The sequence below is a fragment of the Leptonychotes weddellii genome, chromosome 7, assembly GCF_054177405.1.
Source record: "Leptonychotes weddellii isolate Sample4059 chromosome 7, ASM5417740v2, whole genome shotgun sequence".
NCBI lineage: Eukaryota > Metazoa > Chordata > Mammalia > Carnivora > Phocidae > Leptonychotes > Leptonychotes weddellii.
The window spans coordinates 116,520,136-116,537,807 of NC_138375.1; the positions used below are offsets into that span (position 1 = coordinate 116,520,136).

General features: G+C 41.9%; 1 protein-coding gene across 3 annotated transcripts in view; it reads left to right on the forward strand.

Annotated features, from left to right (window-relative positions):
• Positions 1-7,083: 7,083 nt before the first annotated feature.
• The window catches only part of KIF3A (kinesin family member 3A), a 53,523-nt gene continuing 42,934 nt past the window's right edge, over positions 7,084-17,672 (forward strand). For 2 of the 3 annotated variants that reach the window (XM_006734681.3, XM_081827081.1), the window contains exons 1-2: positions 7,113-7,246; positions 10,157-10,430. In XM_006734681.3, the coding sequence (XP_006734744.1) occupies positions 7,241-7,246; positions 10,157-10,430 (280 nt within the window). In that variant the 5' untranslated portion in view covers positions 7,113-7,240. Of the gene's footprint in view, positions 7,247-10,156; positions 10,431-17,672 lie in introns of all 3 variants that reach the window. The other variant, XM_031029583.2, reaches the window with a different exon arrangement.

Consider the following 17,672-nt stretch of genomic DNA (forward strand, 5'->3'; position numbering starts at 1 on the left):
TTGTAGAGAGGGAAGGAGGGGGGTTCTGGGAAGGGTATTCAGAGAGAATCTTCTGAACAGAAACCACAGTGAAACTGCAAAGTCCAAGCAAGCCTGAAGCACTTGTAAGGGGGCGTCTCCTCTACCCCCAGTGCATGACCCTCCTGCCCCTCTCAGAGAAGGGTCCTGGAGTCCCTGAGGGCCAGCTTCATTGACACAGACAAGTCCTTAAATCTCAAACAGATTTCTCAGATGTAGTTTCTAGGGGTGGACGTTAGGCCACCTGGTTTGGGAGGCCTTTCTCCAAGCTCAACAGCAGAGGCTTCTGTCCAGTGGGAGGCGGCATCGAACATCAACCAAAGAGGTAAGATCCATCTGCTAGGAGGTCAGGCCTCTGGGTCTGCTGGACCAGGAGAATTCAGCTGTTCTAAGTGCCCATTTGTGGGTGTCTGGGGTGCAATAAGGCTAGAGAAGGGACTGCAGAGATCCTGGGAAGTTAATGAATTTTCCAACATGCCCAACATTCCTAAGGACACAGCCTTTTCAGGAAGTCTGAGTGCTCCCATGTTACACTCCTCTACCTCAAAAGCAGCCCGGAGCCGACTGCCACGGACGCCTACCTCCTCTTCTTCGTTAACTTTGGCAGCGAGTCTCAAGGAAGTAATCATGGCACATTGGAGTATTCTTTCTCTTATCTGCAGTATGCAACAAACACATTTGAGCAGAACACGAATGCCAGAAACAAATGGTAAAGCACTGGTGGGTTTCTCTAGGAAATTACATTTTTTCCTTTTTTCAAAAAGAGATTGATTGTATTCCTCCACAAGTTAGTGCCATTTTTAGATTTGACCAGTGAATATGCTCCTGATTTCAGAACCACAAGGGACTAGTCAATAGTCCTTTGTTAGGGGAATGAATGATGGGAAATGCAGCACCATCTCAGGGAACACACAGTCCCATCCTGGCCTCAGGCTGCACTGGGCCCGTCCAGACAAGCACACCTTATCTCACGGTAAGTCCTCTCCCCACCAAGTCCTCTCGGAAGGCCACACCACACTGAGCCAGACAGGCAGGCGAGCGCGATGTGAAGAGATTCCCATTACAGTTTCGAGCAAGTCCCTTAGTTTCCGAGCCTCTGAGCATCTGGGATAGCAGAGGTCGGTTTCCTCTCCCACCCCATTACCATCCTCACAGGCCTCCCCACCTTTAATGAAACCAGGAGGCGGCCGAAGGTAGTGAGAGCCAGGTTAAAAGTGGTCTGGGACAAGTCAAAAATGTTCTTAAGCTCCAGGAGCCACAACACGAGGTCCCGGACCTTGTGGCAGATCTCGACCTGCCAGAAAGAGGGGGTAGGGGAGGGCCGGGAAGGTCGTGGGTGGCCATTCTCGGTCCTCCCGTGGCGCAGGTCTGCCGAAGGTGACCGGAGGGGCTGTGAGGAGTCCCTGCACCTTCGGTTGCGGTGGGCCTACGTGCTTCTCTGTTGCCCAACAGCTCAGGGATTGCGAAGGCCCTCCTCCTCGGCGAGAGCGGCCCGCGATTCCCGCCTCGTGCCTCGTGCCCCGCGCGCCCCTGGGGCAGGTCCCGGCGCCCCGGGGGCGGCTCACCTGGGCGCGGGCGCAGGTGGACCCCGGCCGCGGGGCGCGCGCGGGGAAGGGGGTGGACGTGCTCCCGGGAGGCCCCCGCCCGGGGCCCGCTACCTGGGGTTGGCCGCCCCGCCACAGGCGCGCCTCGCGACCCAGCGCCAGTTGCAGGTGGGCGACCAGCCGGCGCTCATCCAGAGGGCCTCCCCTGTCCCAGGGCACCGGGCAGGGCGCGGGCCCGACGGGGGTCCGCGGCGTGCGCGGACCCGGAGCGGCGCGGAGGGCGGGGGCCGCAGCTCGGGGTCCTCTCCCGGCCGGCGCGGGGAGCCGCCCTCCCGAAGCCATGGCGAGCGCCGCGTCCCAGGTGTGAGACCCGCCATAGCCGGCCGTTTATAACCCGCCGCCCGGGACTTGCAGCCGGGGCCACGCGGGAGCCGGGCGGGGCAGGCTCTCGGGATCCGGCCCAGCCCCGGCCCGCAGCTGCCCCTGGCGCGCCCAGCCCGCCGGGCTTCGGCCCTGGCTCCCGGGACGCGGCGCCCGGAGAGCGCGCAGGGGGGCGAGGGAGCCCCTCTCCCCGCGCTCCCCGCCCCCCGCCGCCCACTGTGAGCTTCTTCCCCGCCCGGAGCCCGCGCCCCGGGACCGGAGTCCCGAACTCGGGACGGGGCAGCTGGTGACCACGCCGGCCCGGGAGAAGGACACCCGGCCGCCGACCCTGCGTCTTACCTCACAGTACGTTTTTGGGGGCACACAGCACCGGGTAGAGAAGCGTCAAGAGCGCCCCTCACTCAGACAAGCTTGAGATGGGATTCTGACTCTGTGTGATCTCCTGTAGGTGACTTGAGCTCTCAGCCTCGGTTACTTCGTCCCTTAAAAAGCGACAATATCTTCCTCACAAAGTAGTTCCTTCATGCGTACATTTTTTTCCCGATCAGCAGTCATTCAGTGGAAGGCCTACAATGTGTTAGGACATGACAGTGAATAAAATAGACATGGAATTTACGTTCTAGCCAGGAAAGATAGATAATAAACATGAGTAGAATCCCAGCGATTTCACTTCTAAGTATATGCTCAACAGAAATTCATATATGTGCACCAAAAAGACACCTACAAAATGTTCAGGTCAGCGGTATTTGTAATAGACCCAAATGTCATCAGCAATTGAATGAGATAAACAAATTGTTGTATGTTCACACAATCGAATACTACACCACACTGAAAAAGAATGGACGAATGCTATACCCAACAAGAAAGAATCTCACAAACATAACACTGAATGTAGAGGGACAGGTACAAAAGACGTCATACTGGATGATTCCATTATTATAAAGTGTAAGAACAAGAAAAAAATCTATAACGTTAAGAGTTAAGATAGTGGTTACCGTTAGGGGGCAGTGGATGGTAACTGGGAAGGATCGCAAGGACCTTCTAGGGGGATGGTAATGTTCTGTTTCTTGATTTAGATGCTGATTACACACATGGGATCACTTTGTGAAAACTGACCAAGCTGTGCATTTATGATTATTGCACTTTTCTTTATTTAAGATATACTTCATTAAAAATGTACTTTACATTAAATTTACATTAAAATATATGGGATTGTCAGAAGGAGAAGAAAGAGGAAAAGGAATAGAAGAAATATTTCAAGTGGTAATGACTGAGAATTTCCCCAGGTAATATCAGACACCAAACCACAGAACCAGGAAGCCCAGAGAACACCGAGCATGGTTAAGTGCCCAAAAATGATACCTAGGCATGTTGTATTCAAACTACAGAAAACCAAAGGTAAAGAAAAAATTTTGAAAGAAGCCAGAGTGGGAGAAAGAAACTTTCTTTATAAAAGAGCAAAGAATTACATTGCATTTCTCTTCAGAGATCATGCAAGCAAGAAGAAAGTGGACGGAAATATTTAAAGTGTTGAGAGAAAAAAACTATCAGCATGGAATTCTGTATCTAATAAAATTATCTTTCAAAAGTGCTGGAGAAATAAAGATCTTGTATGACCAGGAACCTGCGGAATCCACTAAAAAAGTCTTAGGAGTAATAAACAAGTTCATGAAGGTTCAGAGCACAAGGTCAATGTACTAGAAAAAAATCAATTTTATTTTTATACAACACCAATGAACAATCTGAAAATAAAATTAAGAAAATAACTCCATTTCAGTAGTATAAAAAAGAATAAAATAGTTAAGAATACAACAAAAAAAGTGCAGCATTTATACATTGAAAACTACAAAACATCACTGAAAGAAATTAAAGAAGACCTAAGTAAATGGAAAGACATTCCATGTTCATAGATTAAAAGACTTACATTGTTAAAATGGCTATACTTCCCAAATTGATCTGTAGATTCAACACAATCTATTAAGTTTCCAGCTGCCCTTTGGTGGAAATTTACAAGGTCCTTCCAAAACTTCAATGGAAATGCAAGGGTATCAGAAGAGCCACAACAATCTTGAAAACGCAGAACAAAGATGGAGGCCTCAAACTATATGACTTCAAAACTTACCACAAACCTATAGCAATCAAGATAGTATAGTACTGGCATTAGGTTAGTCATTTAGACCAATGGAATTGAATGGAGAGTCTAGGATTCAACAGTCACATTCATGATCAGTTGATTTTTGACAAGGGTGCCACAGTAGTTCAGTGGAGGAAAGAATAGGCTTTTCAGCAAATGGTGATGGGACAGCAGGATATTCATAAACAGAAAAATGAGGCTGGATCCTTATATCATATACAAAAAGAAGTTAAAATATATCATAGATCTAAATGTAAAAGCTAAAACTATAAAATTCTGACAAAAATAAGTCTTCATGACCTTGGGTTAGGAAATGGTTTGTTAGATGTACCAAAAGTACAATGAAAGAAACAACAACAAAAAAAAGAAAAATACATAAATTGGGTTTGATCTAAATTAAAAACTTTTGAGCTTCAAAGAACACGCTCCAGAAATTAAAAAGACAACCCACAGAATGGGAGAAAAATTTATGCATGTTGTATTTCTGAAAAGAGACTTGTATTTAGGATTTAGAAAGAACTCTTGCAACTTAATAATGAAAAGACAAATAAAATGGGCAAAGATTTGAATGGACATTTCTCCAAAGAAGACGTTCAAATGGTCAGTAAGCACATGGAAAAAGGTGCATCATTAGTTATCAAGGAAGTGTAAATCCAAACCATCATGAGATGCTATTTTACACCAGTAGGAGGGCTGTAGTCAAAAGACAAGAAAACGGGAGTTGGGGAGGATGTGGAGGAATTGTGAACCTCATATATTGCTGATGAGAATGTAAAATTGCTGGTGGTGTGGCCACTGTAGAAAACAGCTCAGAGTTCCTCAAAATGTTAAACATTAGAGTGACTAAATGACCCGGCAATTCCACTTGTAGGCATATTAGACCCAAGAGAAATGAAACGTGTTCACACAAAAACTTACACAGCAGCAATACTCATAATGGCCAAGAAGTAGAAACAACCCAAATGTCTGTCAACTGACAAATGTATAAAAATGTGGCATATCCACACAATGGAATATTACTCAGCCGTTCAAAGTAAAGAATTACTGGTATATACCACAATAGGGTTGAAGCTTGAAAACATTACTCTAAGTGATAGAAATCACTCAAAAAAGGCCACACATTGCATAATTCAATTTATATGAAATGTATCAAATAGGCAAGAGAGACAGAAAGTTGATGGGTGTTTGCCTAAGGCTGGGATGTTGAAGAGGAGGGGCTGGGGGGTGAATGGGAGTGACTGCTATGATTATAGAATTTCTTTTTGGGGTGATGAAAATGTTTTGATTGTGGTTGTGGTCTGTGTATATAATAAAAACCATTTAAGTTTACATTTAAATCGGTGAATTGTATGTGTGATTATATCTCAATAAGACAGGGTATACGTATATACATAATATATATATCATATATACAGTATATCAGATGGTGATAAGTACTATGGAGAAATACAAAATATGGAGAAGAGATAAGACTGGGGCTAAAAGTTGAAATTTTAAGTAGAGAGATCATGGTAGGGCTCATTGAGAAGGTGATGTGTGAACAAAGACATTCTGAAAGGGGTGAGGGAGTCAGGTGGATATCTAGGGGGAGAGCTTTCCAGGGCCTGGGTTTGGATCTGGGCTTTGTCACTGCCCAAATATCTGACCTTGGACAAGTTACGTAATGGCTCTGAGCCTGGGTTTCTTATCTGTAAAATAGTTGTTCCTATTTTCTAGTAAAATGACTAATAGTACCTATTTCAGAAGGCTATTATATGGATTAAATTAATAATAAAAAAGAAAGTAAAGCACTTAGAACAGTACACTAACACTAAGTCAAATGCTTTATAGTTGTTTTTATTAGCTCCTACTGCAAGTGCAAAAGCCCTTGCCTTCTAAGATGGAACCATGCCCAGAATGTCTGTTGAATCAAGGAGGCCAAGTGGAGCTGGTGCAGAATAATGAGCAAGAGGGAAGATTGTAGGAAATGGGGAGAGGGCCTGTGACTTTGAGTCTGTGAGATAGGTAATCATTGGCAGGTTTTGAATACAGAAAAGACACTCTCTGATTCATGTTTTAACACCATCACTCTGGCTCCTGTGTTGAAAACTTACTAAAAGGGGACAAGGATGCACTCAAGGAAACCGCTTTTGAGCTATTGTGGTAATACAGGTGTGAGGTGGTGGTGATAGTGAGAAGTGGTCAGATTCTGGTTCTACTTTAAAGATAGAAACAAGCTCTACTGAAAGATTGGACATTGGGTATGAGGGAAAGAGACTGTACTGTGACCTAAGCAATTGTCAGAATTCAGTTTAGATTTATTATGCTGAGGGAAGTATGAGAAGGCACTTTTTTTTTTTTTTAACGTTTGGAGGTGGGGCGGGGTGGGGATGGGCAGTAATATAGTTAGTAATATAGTGTGTGTGGGCGGGGGCGGGAATCAACCTTTCAGTTTTGGACATGATAATCTTGAAATGTCTATTGCACATCCAAGCTCAGTAGTTGGTGTTCAGAGCAGAGGTTCGGACAGGAAAGAGGATAGGTCATTAGTTCTTTCACAAATAATTACTGAAAACCTGTCCTGTGCTAGGTCCTATTCTAGGCTCTGGAGATACTTGTGAGAATACAGACAAAGCTCCTCCTGACTACATCTGTAATAAAGATACGGGTTTTATAAACAAGTCAGCAATCAAGCGCATTAATGAGCTGGACACGGTGTACAATTGCTTGCATTTATTTGTGTATTTATTTATTTATTTATTTGCTATGGTTGTTTCCAATATTTGGAGTACTCCAAGAGCCAGAAGACTAGCGGTGCGACCTAGGAATACCTCCCTCTCCCGACCCGTGGCAGCCCGGTATCCCCGCCCCAATGCGGGCCAGATTTCTAGCGCAGCCGACCGGCAGCATTGCGCAGGCGCGGCCTCAGTCTGGCGTCCTAGGCGACGACTCCGAAAGCCTCGGCGCAGGCGTAATTCAGGAGGCCGAGGGAGCGTGAGGCCCGGGGACGGGGCGGGGCAGCTCGGAGTGCGCTTGCGCACTGCCTGCTCTCGCCCGAGGAGCCGCAGTCTCGAGAGCGCCAAGGCGGTGTTTCGGTAGTCTCTGGCAGACCTCTCCCGCGAACCCGGCGCCGTTGGACTGCGCCCAGGGCGGGGACCTCCGCCGGGCACAGGAGGGAGCCACGATGCCGGTGAGGAGAGTCGCTCAGTGGCTGGGGTTCCTCATCCCAGCGGCCTGGCTCGGGGGCGCGGCCGTTGCCATGGAGGCGCGGATCAGGCAGGCGGCCGGGGTGGGGCGGGGCAGGGTCCGGCTCTGCGGGCCGGAGCGGTTGGGGAGCCTGGCGGGTGGGCTCCGTGGCCCGCGAGGTTCCAGCCGGTCCTGGGAGGGGCCCCGGCCAGGCCCTGCCGCCTTCGCCGGTGCTGCATCCCGCAGGGCCTGCGCTGCTTGACATAAAGGCACAGCGCCAGAGGATGCGCTCTCGCTCCCAGCCCTGCTAGCTGAGTAGGGCGTCTGGGAGCGGCCGCGGGGGGTAGGCTTTGGATGCTCCGCACCTGGTGGGGTCTGTACGCCGCAGAGCCGACCCTTGGATGGTAGCGACGAGAGCTGCTTGCTTTTACTCCAGCCCTTGACTCGAGCTGTCATTTCTTTCGTGGTGCTTTAGCTTACAGTGCAGAATGTAACCCGTAGGTGTCTTTGTGTGTGAGGGGGGTGGGGGGTGGTATGTTTGTCTTGTAGGCTTTCACAGAGTGTTACCGTACACTTAATAGGGGGCGTCCTAAGTCCAATATAGGGTCATGGAGAACACTTGGGCTTTGGTCGGTTTTCTCCTGGTTGCGAGACCTGGGACAATTATTTAATCTTTCTGGGTTCTTAGTTCCCACATAATTAAACTGTTTCTCATGGGATTTTATCAGGATGAAATAAGGTAATGCACAGCGGAATTGAAGGACAGTGCTTGACATTTAGCATTAAGTGCTCAATATTTGTTCCGTGTCGTTGCTTTCAAGTTACTAGTTCATTCAGCAGATATCCGGCATCAACCACATGTTAGGCACTGAAGGCAAAATACTGAGCAAAACCAGCCAGGTTCTTGAACTTGGGAAGACAGAAGCTTGCCTTCATGGCCAGAGGTGAAAGTCATGTTGATAGAGACAAGATGCTTATCATTCATGAAGCGAATGGGTGGCATGTAATAGAAAGTAGATTCTGGTCAATTGTGAAGTGTTCCCATGTAGGAGGAATGCTGGCCTACAGATGTCAGATCATCTTTTTTTTTTTTTCAAGAGAATATAGAAATTGTTATTTTTATGAAATTTCTCCATTTTTAAAAAATTTTAACAACTAATTCAAAAATATTGTTAAGTGCTATGAGCCAAACAAAAGATATATGTGGGCTGAATTCAGCCCCTGACAACCAGTTGGCAATCTTTGGTGTAGACGGATAGGACAGACATTAATCAAGTAATGAGCAAACAAAAGTAGAATTGAAACTGGTGGTAGATGATCGAGGGAGAAGGGTGCTCTCAGGGCCTATACCAGAATTTGACCTAGTTAGGGAAGTCTTCCCAAGTGAACTGGCTGTTTTGCTGAGATCTGAGAATAAGTGAAGGGGAGAGTGAGGAATGTTCTAGGCCGGAGGAACAGCACAGGGAAAGGCCTGTGGTGAGAAAGGGCATGGTGACAAGAAAAGGCTTAAAAAAAGCTAATGTGGCTGTGGCTAAGAAAGCCAAGCAGGGTAGCTTGTGAAATAAGGCTGGACAAGTAGACATGGGCCAGAGCCAGGTCTTACAGACCACCTTAAGGATTGTGATTTTTATCCTGAGATCTGTGGGAAACCGTTGAGGAGTTTTAAGTAAGGGAGCAACATGATTAAATTTGTGTTGAAGCTGACTGCTCTGTAGAGAACAGATTGTAAGAGAACCTAACTAGATGCCGGTGTCCAGTTTAGGGTGGGATCATGGTGACCTAGACTTAGGTGGTGAAAGCAGAGATGGGGAGAAGTGTGTTATATTGGTACTGTTCAACTAAACTATTGAACTTCACTTCAGTAACAGGATTGTATTTTTTTAATTGAAGTATATTTGACATATAACACAATAATTTCACTTGTACAACATGATTTGATATTTGTGTACCATGTGAAATAATCCCTACAGTGAGTCTAGTGACCATCTATCACCATTAAGAGTTACAAAATTTTTTTTCTTATGATGAACAATTTCAAGATATATTCTTTTAGCAACTTCCAAATATGCGGCAGTGTACTATTGACTATAGTCACCATACTGTATATTATTTATACATGACTTACTTATTCTATAACTGGAGATTTGTACCTTTGATCTCTTTCACCCATTTTGTCCACCTCTGTACCCCACTGCCCTCTGGCAACCACCAGTCTGTTCCCTGTGACTTTTGCTTGTTCCTCTGTTTTGTTTTTTAGATTCCACATGTGAGTGTCTTTGCTTAGGGTTATATTTTAACATAGATGGTTAATCATAAAATTTCAAAAATTGAAACTACGTATATAGATGTTCATACGGTTAGAGGGATATTAAAACATTTCTCTCTGCCATTGGATTTTATTTGCTGTGTTTCATGTTGTCTTCTATAGAGAAGATAGACTACATATGTTACATGGTAAGAAACATTTTACTGATGCATTGTAGAAAATAAAACTCAAAGTCTCGGGAACACAGGACGTACTACTATATTCTTGATTAAAGTTGTTAACCATGTTCACATGTGTTTTCCTTCAGGCAGGAAAGTCAGAGGAAGTCAGGGACTTTTGTGGAGAAAGACAGTGCATAATATACTGATTCATTTTCTGCTTGAACAGCATTTATTTACTATAAATGTAAATTAGGCTTCTTTCTCCTCATTTGTATTGTAAAAGAAACTATTTGCCTTTTCATATCACTTAATAAGCTTTTTCCATATAGCTGTAAGATCTTTAATTGCATTTAACAAATATTTGTGGAGTGCTTAATACGTGCAAGGCACTGGGATGGCACAGTAGCCTTTTTCAAATTTGAGATTTAATTTGCTGAAGGTAAAAGTAAATGTTCTTTCCATTATTTGTGAATATTTTCTCCACCAGATCAATAAATCAGAGAAGCCTGAAAGCTGTGATAATGTGAAGGTGGTTGTTAGGTGCCGGCCCCTCAACGAGAGAGAGAAATCAATGTGCTATAAACAGGCTGTCAGTGTGGATGAGATGAGGGGAACTATTACTGTACATAAGACTGATTCTTCCAACGAACCTCCAAAGACATTTACTTTTGATACTGTTTTTGGACCAGAGAGTAAACAACTTGATGTTTATAACTTAACTGCAAGACCTATTATTGATTCTGTTCTTGAAGGCTACAATGGTGAGTATATTGTTCACTTTTTCTTAACTTTATCAAGGTATTAATACCCTATAAATTCATCCATTGTAATTGTACACTTTGATGAGTTGTAGTAAATACATACAGTTGTGAAACCATCACCACAATCCCGTTTTATGACCCTTCAAAGTTCCTATATGTCCCTTTGCAGTCCCACCTCCAGGCATCCAATGACCTGCTTTTATCTATAGTTCTGTCTTTGCTCGAAATTTCATATAAATCAAATCATACCCTATCTCATCTTTCTAACCTGTTTCCTTTCAGTTGTATAATGTTGTTGAGGGTCAACCGTGCTGTTGTATGTATCAGTACTTTGTTCCTTTTTAATGCTGAATTGTATTGCATTGTATGAATATACCACCTTTTACGATCTTCAATGAAAATCTGGATTGTTCCAATTTTTGGGCAATTATATATAGTCCTGCTATGAACATTCTTTTATAGAAAGTTCTTTGTGCAGATAAGTTTTGGAGTTTCTCTTGGGGAGATACCTAGAAGTAGAATTGGTGGGTCATATGGTTACTGTATATTTATCTTTTGAAGAAATTGCCAAACTATTTTCCCAAGTGGTGACTATTAATTTTTTTCCCCACCAGTGTGTTATGAGGGTTCTTTTAGTTTCTTCACATTCTCACCAACATTTAGATTGTCGGTCTTTTTAATTACAGCCGTTCTAGAGGATCTGTAATAGTATCTCATTGTTTTAACTTACATTCCTATAACAATGTTGAGCATTTAATCACGTACGTATTAGCCCTTTGTGTATCTTTTAAAATATTTTACCCTCTGGGGCGCCCGGGTGGCTCAGTCATTAAGCGTCTGCCTTTCGCTCAGGTCATGATCCCAGGGTGCTGGGATTGAGCCCTGCATCGGGCTTCCTGCTCAGTGGGAAGCCTGCTTCTCCCTCTCCCACTCCCCCTGCTTGTGTTCCCTCTCTCACTGTTTCTTTCTCTATCAAAGTCTTAAAAAAAAAATATTTTACCCTCTTTTCAGTTTCATTGCCTATGTTATTATTGAGTCATGCTTTTTATACATTCTGGATTCAAATCTTTTGATCAGATAAGTGATTTGGAAATATTTTCTTCCAGTATGTGGCTTGTATTTTCATTTTTAAAATGGTGTCTCTTGAAGAGAAAAGATTTTGAGTTTTGATTAAGTCCAGTTTATCATTTTTTTTTCTTTTATCATCATGCTTTCATTGACATAGGCAGATAATATTTGCAGAACCCAAGACCAAAAAGATTTTCTCTTATGTTTTTATCCAGAAGTTGTAAACATTGTATGTCTTACATTTAGGTCTGTGATTCATTTTGAGTTAATTTTTATTAAGGGTGTAAGTTCTTTGCCTTTTTTTGTTTTTCCCCTTCTGACCTATGGATGTCCAGTTGTTGCAGCACCATTTGTTAAGATTATCCTTTCCCTATTGAATTAACTTGGTGCTCTTGTCAAAAATCAACAGACTACAGTTGTGTGGGTTTATTTCTGGATTCCCTATTCTGTTCCATGTCTATCCTGTTTTTATTACTGTAGGTTTATGTGTTGGAATTAGGTAGTGTATGTTCTCTAGCTTTATTATTCTTTTTCAAAATTGTTTTGGCTTTTCTGGATCCTTTCATTTTCACATAAATTTTAGAATTACTTTGTCAATTTCCACAAAATAAACAAAAACAAAAAACCTACTAGGATTTTGGTAGGGATTGTGTTGAATTGTTATTCTGACAATATTGAGTCTTCTAATCCAGAACATGGTATCTCTCTTGTTTATATCTTGTTTAATTTCTCTCATCAGCATTTTGTTGTAGTTTTTAATGTACAGGTCTTGTACTTATTTTGATAAATTTATTCCTAAGTATTTTTTTTACCTGTTTACTTTTTTTTTTTTTAAGATTTTATTTACTCATTCATGAGAGAGACAGAGAGAGAGAGGCAGAGGGAGAAGCAGGCTCCCCGCAGAGCAGGGAGCCCGATGTGGGACTCGATCCCAGGACCCTGGGATCATGACCTGAGCCAAAGGCAGATGCTTAACTAACTGAGCCACCCAGGCACCCTCCTTTTTCTCTAAAGATTTTTATTTATTTGTTAGAGAGAGGGGGAGAGAGCACGCATGCACACACAAGCAGGGGGAGGGGCAGAAGGAGAGGGAGAAGCAGACTCCCCTGCTGAGCAGGGAGCCTGATGGAGGGCTTGATCCCAGGACCGTGGGATCATGACCTGAGCCGAAGGCAGACGCTTAACCAACTGAGCCACCCAGGTGCCCTACCTCTTCCTTTTTTAAATTTAAATTCTAGTTAACATACAGTGTATTCCTAGGTATTTTTTATGCTTTTGTGAATACAATTATTATAATTTCATTCTTAGAATTGTATATTTCTGATACATAGAAATGCAGTTGATTATTTTAGTAGTTTTTTTTTTATCAACATAAAATTCAAATAACAAAGAATTCACTACTTTAACCATTTTACAGTATACAAGTCAGGGGTTTTAGTACCTTCATAGTGTTGTGTAACTGTCACTGTTGTTTCCAGAACATCTCCATCACCCCCCAAAGAAACTATGTATCTATTAGCAGTTACTCCCAGTTTTGCTCCCTCCTACCCTGGCAACTATGTATTTACTTTCTATGTGTATGAGTTTGCCTGTTCTGGACATTTCATTTAATAGAATCATATGCTATACAGTCTTTTATGTATGGCTTTTTTTACTTGGTCTAATGTTTTCAGTGTTCTTTTACATTATAGTATGTATCAGGACTGCATTTTTTTTTTTTTTTAAGATTTTATTTGAGAGAGAGAGAGAGCATAAGCAGGGGGGAGGAGCAGAGGGAGAGGGAGAAGCAGAGGCCCTGCTCAGCAGGGAGCCTGATGTGGGGCTCCATCACAGGACCCCGGGATCATGACCCCAGCCGAAGGCAGACGCTTAACCGACTGAGCCACCCAGGCGCCCCAGGACTGCATCTTTTAGTGGTCAATTAATACTCCATCGAATGGATATGCTATATTTTATTTATCCATTCATCCATTGGTGAACATTTGTGTTGTTGCCATTTTTTGGCTATTATGAATAATGTTGCTGTGAATATTCTTGTATGTGTTTTTGTGTAAATGTATGTTTTCCCTTTGCTTAGGTAAATATCTAGGAGTGGAGTTGCTGGGTCAAAAGGTTAACTGCCGTATTGTTTTTTGTTTTCCATAGCAGCTGCATCATTTTTACCTTCCCACTAGCAGTGTATGAGGTTTCCAATTTCTTCACATCTTTGCCAAAACTTGTTGTTTGTCTTTTTGGTTACAGGCATCATAGTGGCTATGAAATGATATCTCATTGTGTTTTGCAATTGATTTTTGTATATTGACCTTGTACCCTGCAACCTTGTTAAACTTGCTTATTATTTCTGGTAGGCTTTTATTTATTTATTGGTAAGTTCCCTAGGATTTTCTTTCTTTCTTTTTTTTTTTTTTAAAGATTTTATTTATTTATTTGACAGAGAGACAGCGAGAAAGGGAACCAAGCAGGGGGAGTGGGAGAGGGGGAGAAGCAGGCCCCCTGCTGAGCAGGGAGCCCTATGTGCGGCTTGATCTCAGGACTCTGGGACCATGACTGGAGCCGAAGGCAGATGCCTAATGACTGAGCCACCCAGGCGCCCCTAGGACTTCCTATATACAAGAGTGTGTTACCTTCAAATAAAGATAGTACAATTTCTTTCTTTCCCATCTTTTTGCTACCTGAATTGCACTGGCTAGAACCTCCAGTACAGTGTTGAATACGAGTGGTGAGAATGGACATTTTTGTTTTGTTCCAGATCTTAGGGAGAAAGCATTCACTGTTTTACCAGGAAGTATGATGTTCTCTATAGATTTTTATCTGATTAAGTTCCCCTGTGTTCTTGGTTTGTTCCCCCCCTCCCCCGTAGAAATGGATTTTGGATCTTGTCAAATGCATTTTTTTCTGCACCTATTGAAATCATCTTTTTTTTTTTAAAATAATTTTTATTTATTTATTGAGAGAGCATGAGAGGGAGGAGGGTCAGAGGGAGAAGCAGGCTCCCTGCCCAGCAGGGAGCCCGATGCGGGACTCGATCCCAGGACTCCAGGATCATGACCTGAGCCGAAAGCAGTCGCTCAACCAACTGAGCCACCCAGGCACCCGAAATCATCTTTTTTTTTTTAGTTAATATTTTCAGTTACATTGATTGTAAATGTGAAGCCAGTCATACTACTTGGTTATGGTATATTATCCATTTGTATGTTGTTAGATTTGATATGCTAAAATTTTGTTTAAACTTTTTTGTCTATGTTCAGGAGAGATGTAGTAGTTTTCTTGTAATGTCTGGTTTTGGTATCAGGATAATGCTAATTTCATAGAATGAGTTGGAAAATATTCCCTCCTTTTTAATCATATGGAAAAATTTGTCCAGAATTAGTATTATATGTTCCCTAAGTGTTTGGTAGAATTTACCAGTGAAGCCAACTGGGCCTGGAGTATTTTTTTTGTGAGGTTTTTAAAGATTCAATGTCTTTAATAATATAGGGTTTTTTGAGTGACTTGTTTTTCTTTTAGTGAGCTCTGGAAATTTACTCTCATCCAATTTGTCTCTTTCATCTAAGTTTTTGAATATTGGCAAAAAGTTGTTTATATCCTCCATTTTTCTTGTGTTAGAATGTGGTGATGTAATCTTTCTCTGATATTGGTATATGGTATTTGTGTCATCTCTTTTTCTTGTGATTAGTCTGGCAGAGGACTAATAAAGTAGGAGTAGGTTCTCCTACTTCCTCTTTTTCTGCTTGTGGTGGAAGCTGAGGTCATTGTTTTGAGACCTTCCTAACTTTCGAATATGGAGATTTAATTCTATGAATTACCCCTTAAGTACTGCTTTAGTGGCGTTGTACAGATTTTGACATACTGTGTTTTCATTTTCATGCAGTGCAAGGTACTTTCTCCCTTCCCTCTTGATTTCTTCTTTGATCCTTGGGTTATTTAGAAATGTGTTAGTTTCCAGATAATTTGAGATTTTCCAGAAATCTTTCTGTTACTGATGTCTAGTTTAATCCCGTTTTAGTCAGAGAACATACTGTGTAAAACTTGAATCTTTTGAAATTAGAGACTTGTTATATGACCCAGAATAAGTTTATTATTAAATGTTTGTACATTCTTGAAAAGAATATGTATTTTGCTGTTGTTGGATAGAGCATTCTATCTATAAATGTTTTACATCAATTTGCTTGATAGTATCATTCAAATTTTCTACTTAATTATTTTCTACTTGGTCTATCGATTACTGACACGGGTATTGAATTCTCTTACAATATTTTTGTATTTGCCTCTTCCTTTCAGTTCTATCACTTTTTACTTGATGTATTTTGAAACCCTGTGAGTAGGTGCATAAATGCCTAGGAGTCTCAAGTCCCCTTCATACATTAACCTCATTTTCATTATGAAATTACTCTATCCGTAGTAATATTCTTTACTCTGAAACCTCTTTGATATTAATATAGACATTTTAACTTTCTTTTGTTTTAGTATTAACATGGTATATCTTCGTTCCTCTTTTGTACTTTTAACATATTTGTGTTTTTATATTGAAAGTGCATTTCTAGAACCTCCTATACTGGAGGTCATTAAGATTACCCCAAATTCAGAGCTTGGTAGGAGAAGTCAAGGGTCTCAGGATATACTTGTACTTACAGCTTTGGTTTATTAGAGCAAAAAAGATACCGAAAAAAGAAAACAAAAAACAGCAAGAGGAAAAGGTGCACGGAATGAAGTGTGGAGGAAACAGGTAACAAACTTCCAAGAGTCCTCTCCTAGTGGGCACACAGGATATGCTTAATTCTTCTACCATTTAATGTGACAATACTTGTGAAATCTTGTCTGTCAGAGAAGCTCTGTAAGAGACACAGTGTCCCAGGTTTTTGTCGGAGCCTGCTCATGTAGGCACCCTCAGCCTTGCACTTGCCAAGATCCCCCACCCATAGAAGAGGGAAAGCAGGTGTTCAGTATAAACTACCTTGTTTATACAGTTTAGGCATAATGAGCTACTCTACTTGTTAGGGATTGGCGAGAACCCTCCCTGAATCCAGATTACCAGATGCTAGTCAAAAGCCAAACTTGAAAGCAGGCCTCTCAAAGAAGAGTAGCCCCACATCTGTTGTTAGCTCTCATCTGCACGGCATTGTATAGTTGGTAGTGTTTGTTGTTGTTGTTTTTTAAACCCAATCTTGCTGTCTCTGCTTCTTAATTGGGTTATCAAAACCATTTATGTCTTGCTGTTGGTTTTCTCTTTGTCCTCTTTTCCTTTTTATGCCTTCCTTTGTATTATTTCTATTATTCCGTTCTGTCTTCTCTATTGGCTTATAGCAATACATGTTTGTTTTATTTTAGTGGTTGCTTTAAGGTTTATAGTATAAATCTTTAATATATCACACTTTATCATCAGGTGATATTATGCTACTTTTTGTAGAGTAAAAAAAATTTTTTGAACTATACTTCTAGTTGTCTCCTCCCAAGTTTTGTGGTGGTGTTGTCGTACATTTACTTCTACATGTTATAAACTCCAAACCATATTGTTGTTATTTTTGTTTAAACCATCAGTTGTCTTTTAAAGAGATTTAAATAATAGGAAAAAAACTATTTATTTTCTTACTTACGTAGTCACCATTTTTGGGACTCTTTATTCCTTCATGTAGATCCATATTTCCCATCTAGTATCACTGTTTCTGCATTGGATAACTTCCTCAAATGTTTCTTAGAGTGCAAATCTACTGATGATTAATTCTTTCAGATTTTGTAGTCTAAAAAGTATTTTTTTTGCCTTTTTTTTGTTGTTGTTTATTTGTTTTTGTTTTTTTTTTTAAGATTTATTTGACACACACAGACACAGCGAAGAGAGGGAACACAAGCAGGGGGAGTGGGAGAGGGAGAAGCAGGTTCCCCGCGGAGCGGGGAGCCCAATGCGGGACTCCATCCCAGGACTCTGGGATCATGACCTGAGCTGAAGGCAGACACTTAACGACTGAGCCACCCAGGTGCCTTTGCCTTTGTTTTTGAAAGAAATTTTCATGAGATGTAGGATTCTAGGTTGATAGTTTTTTCTTTTAGTACTTGAAGGATATTCCTCTACTGTCATCTCATTTGCCTTTTGTCCTACTGGAATTCTGCTTTCCTTATTTTGGTTCTTCTTTATATAACATGTCTTGCTCTGGTTGCTTTTAAGATTTTCTTCTGTAT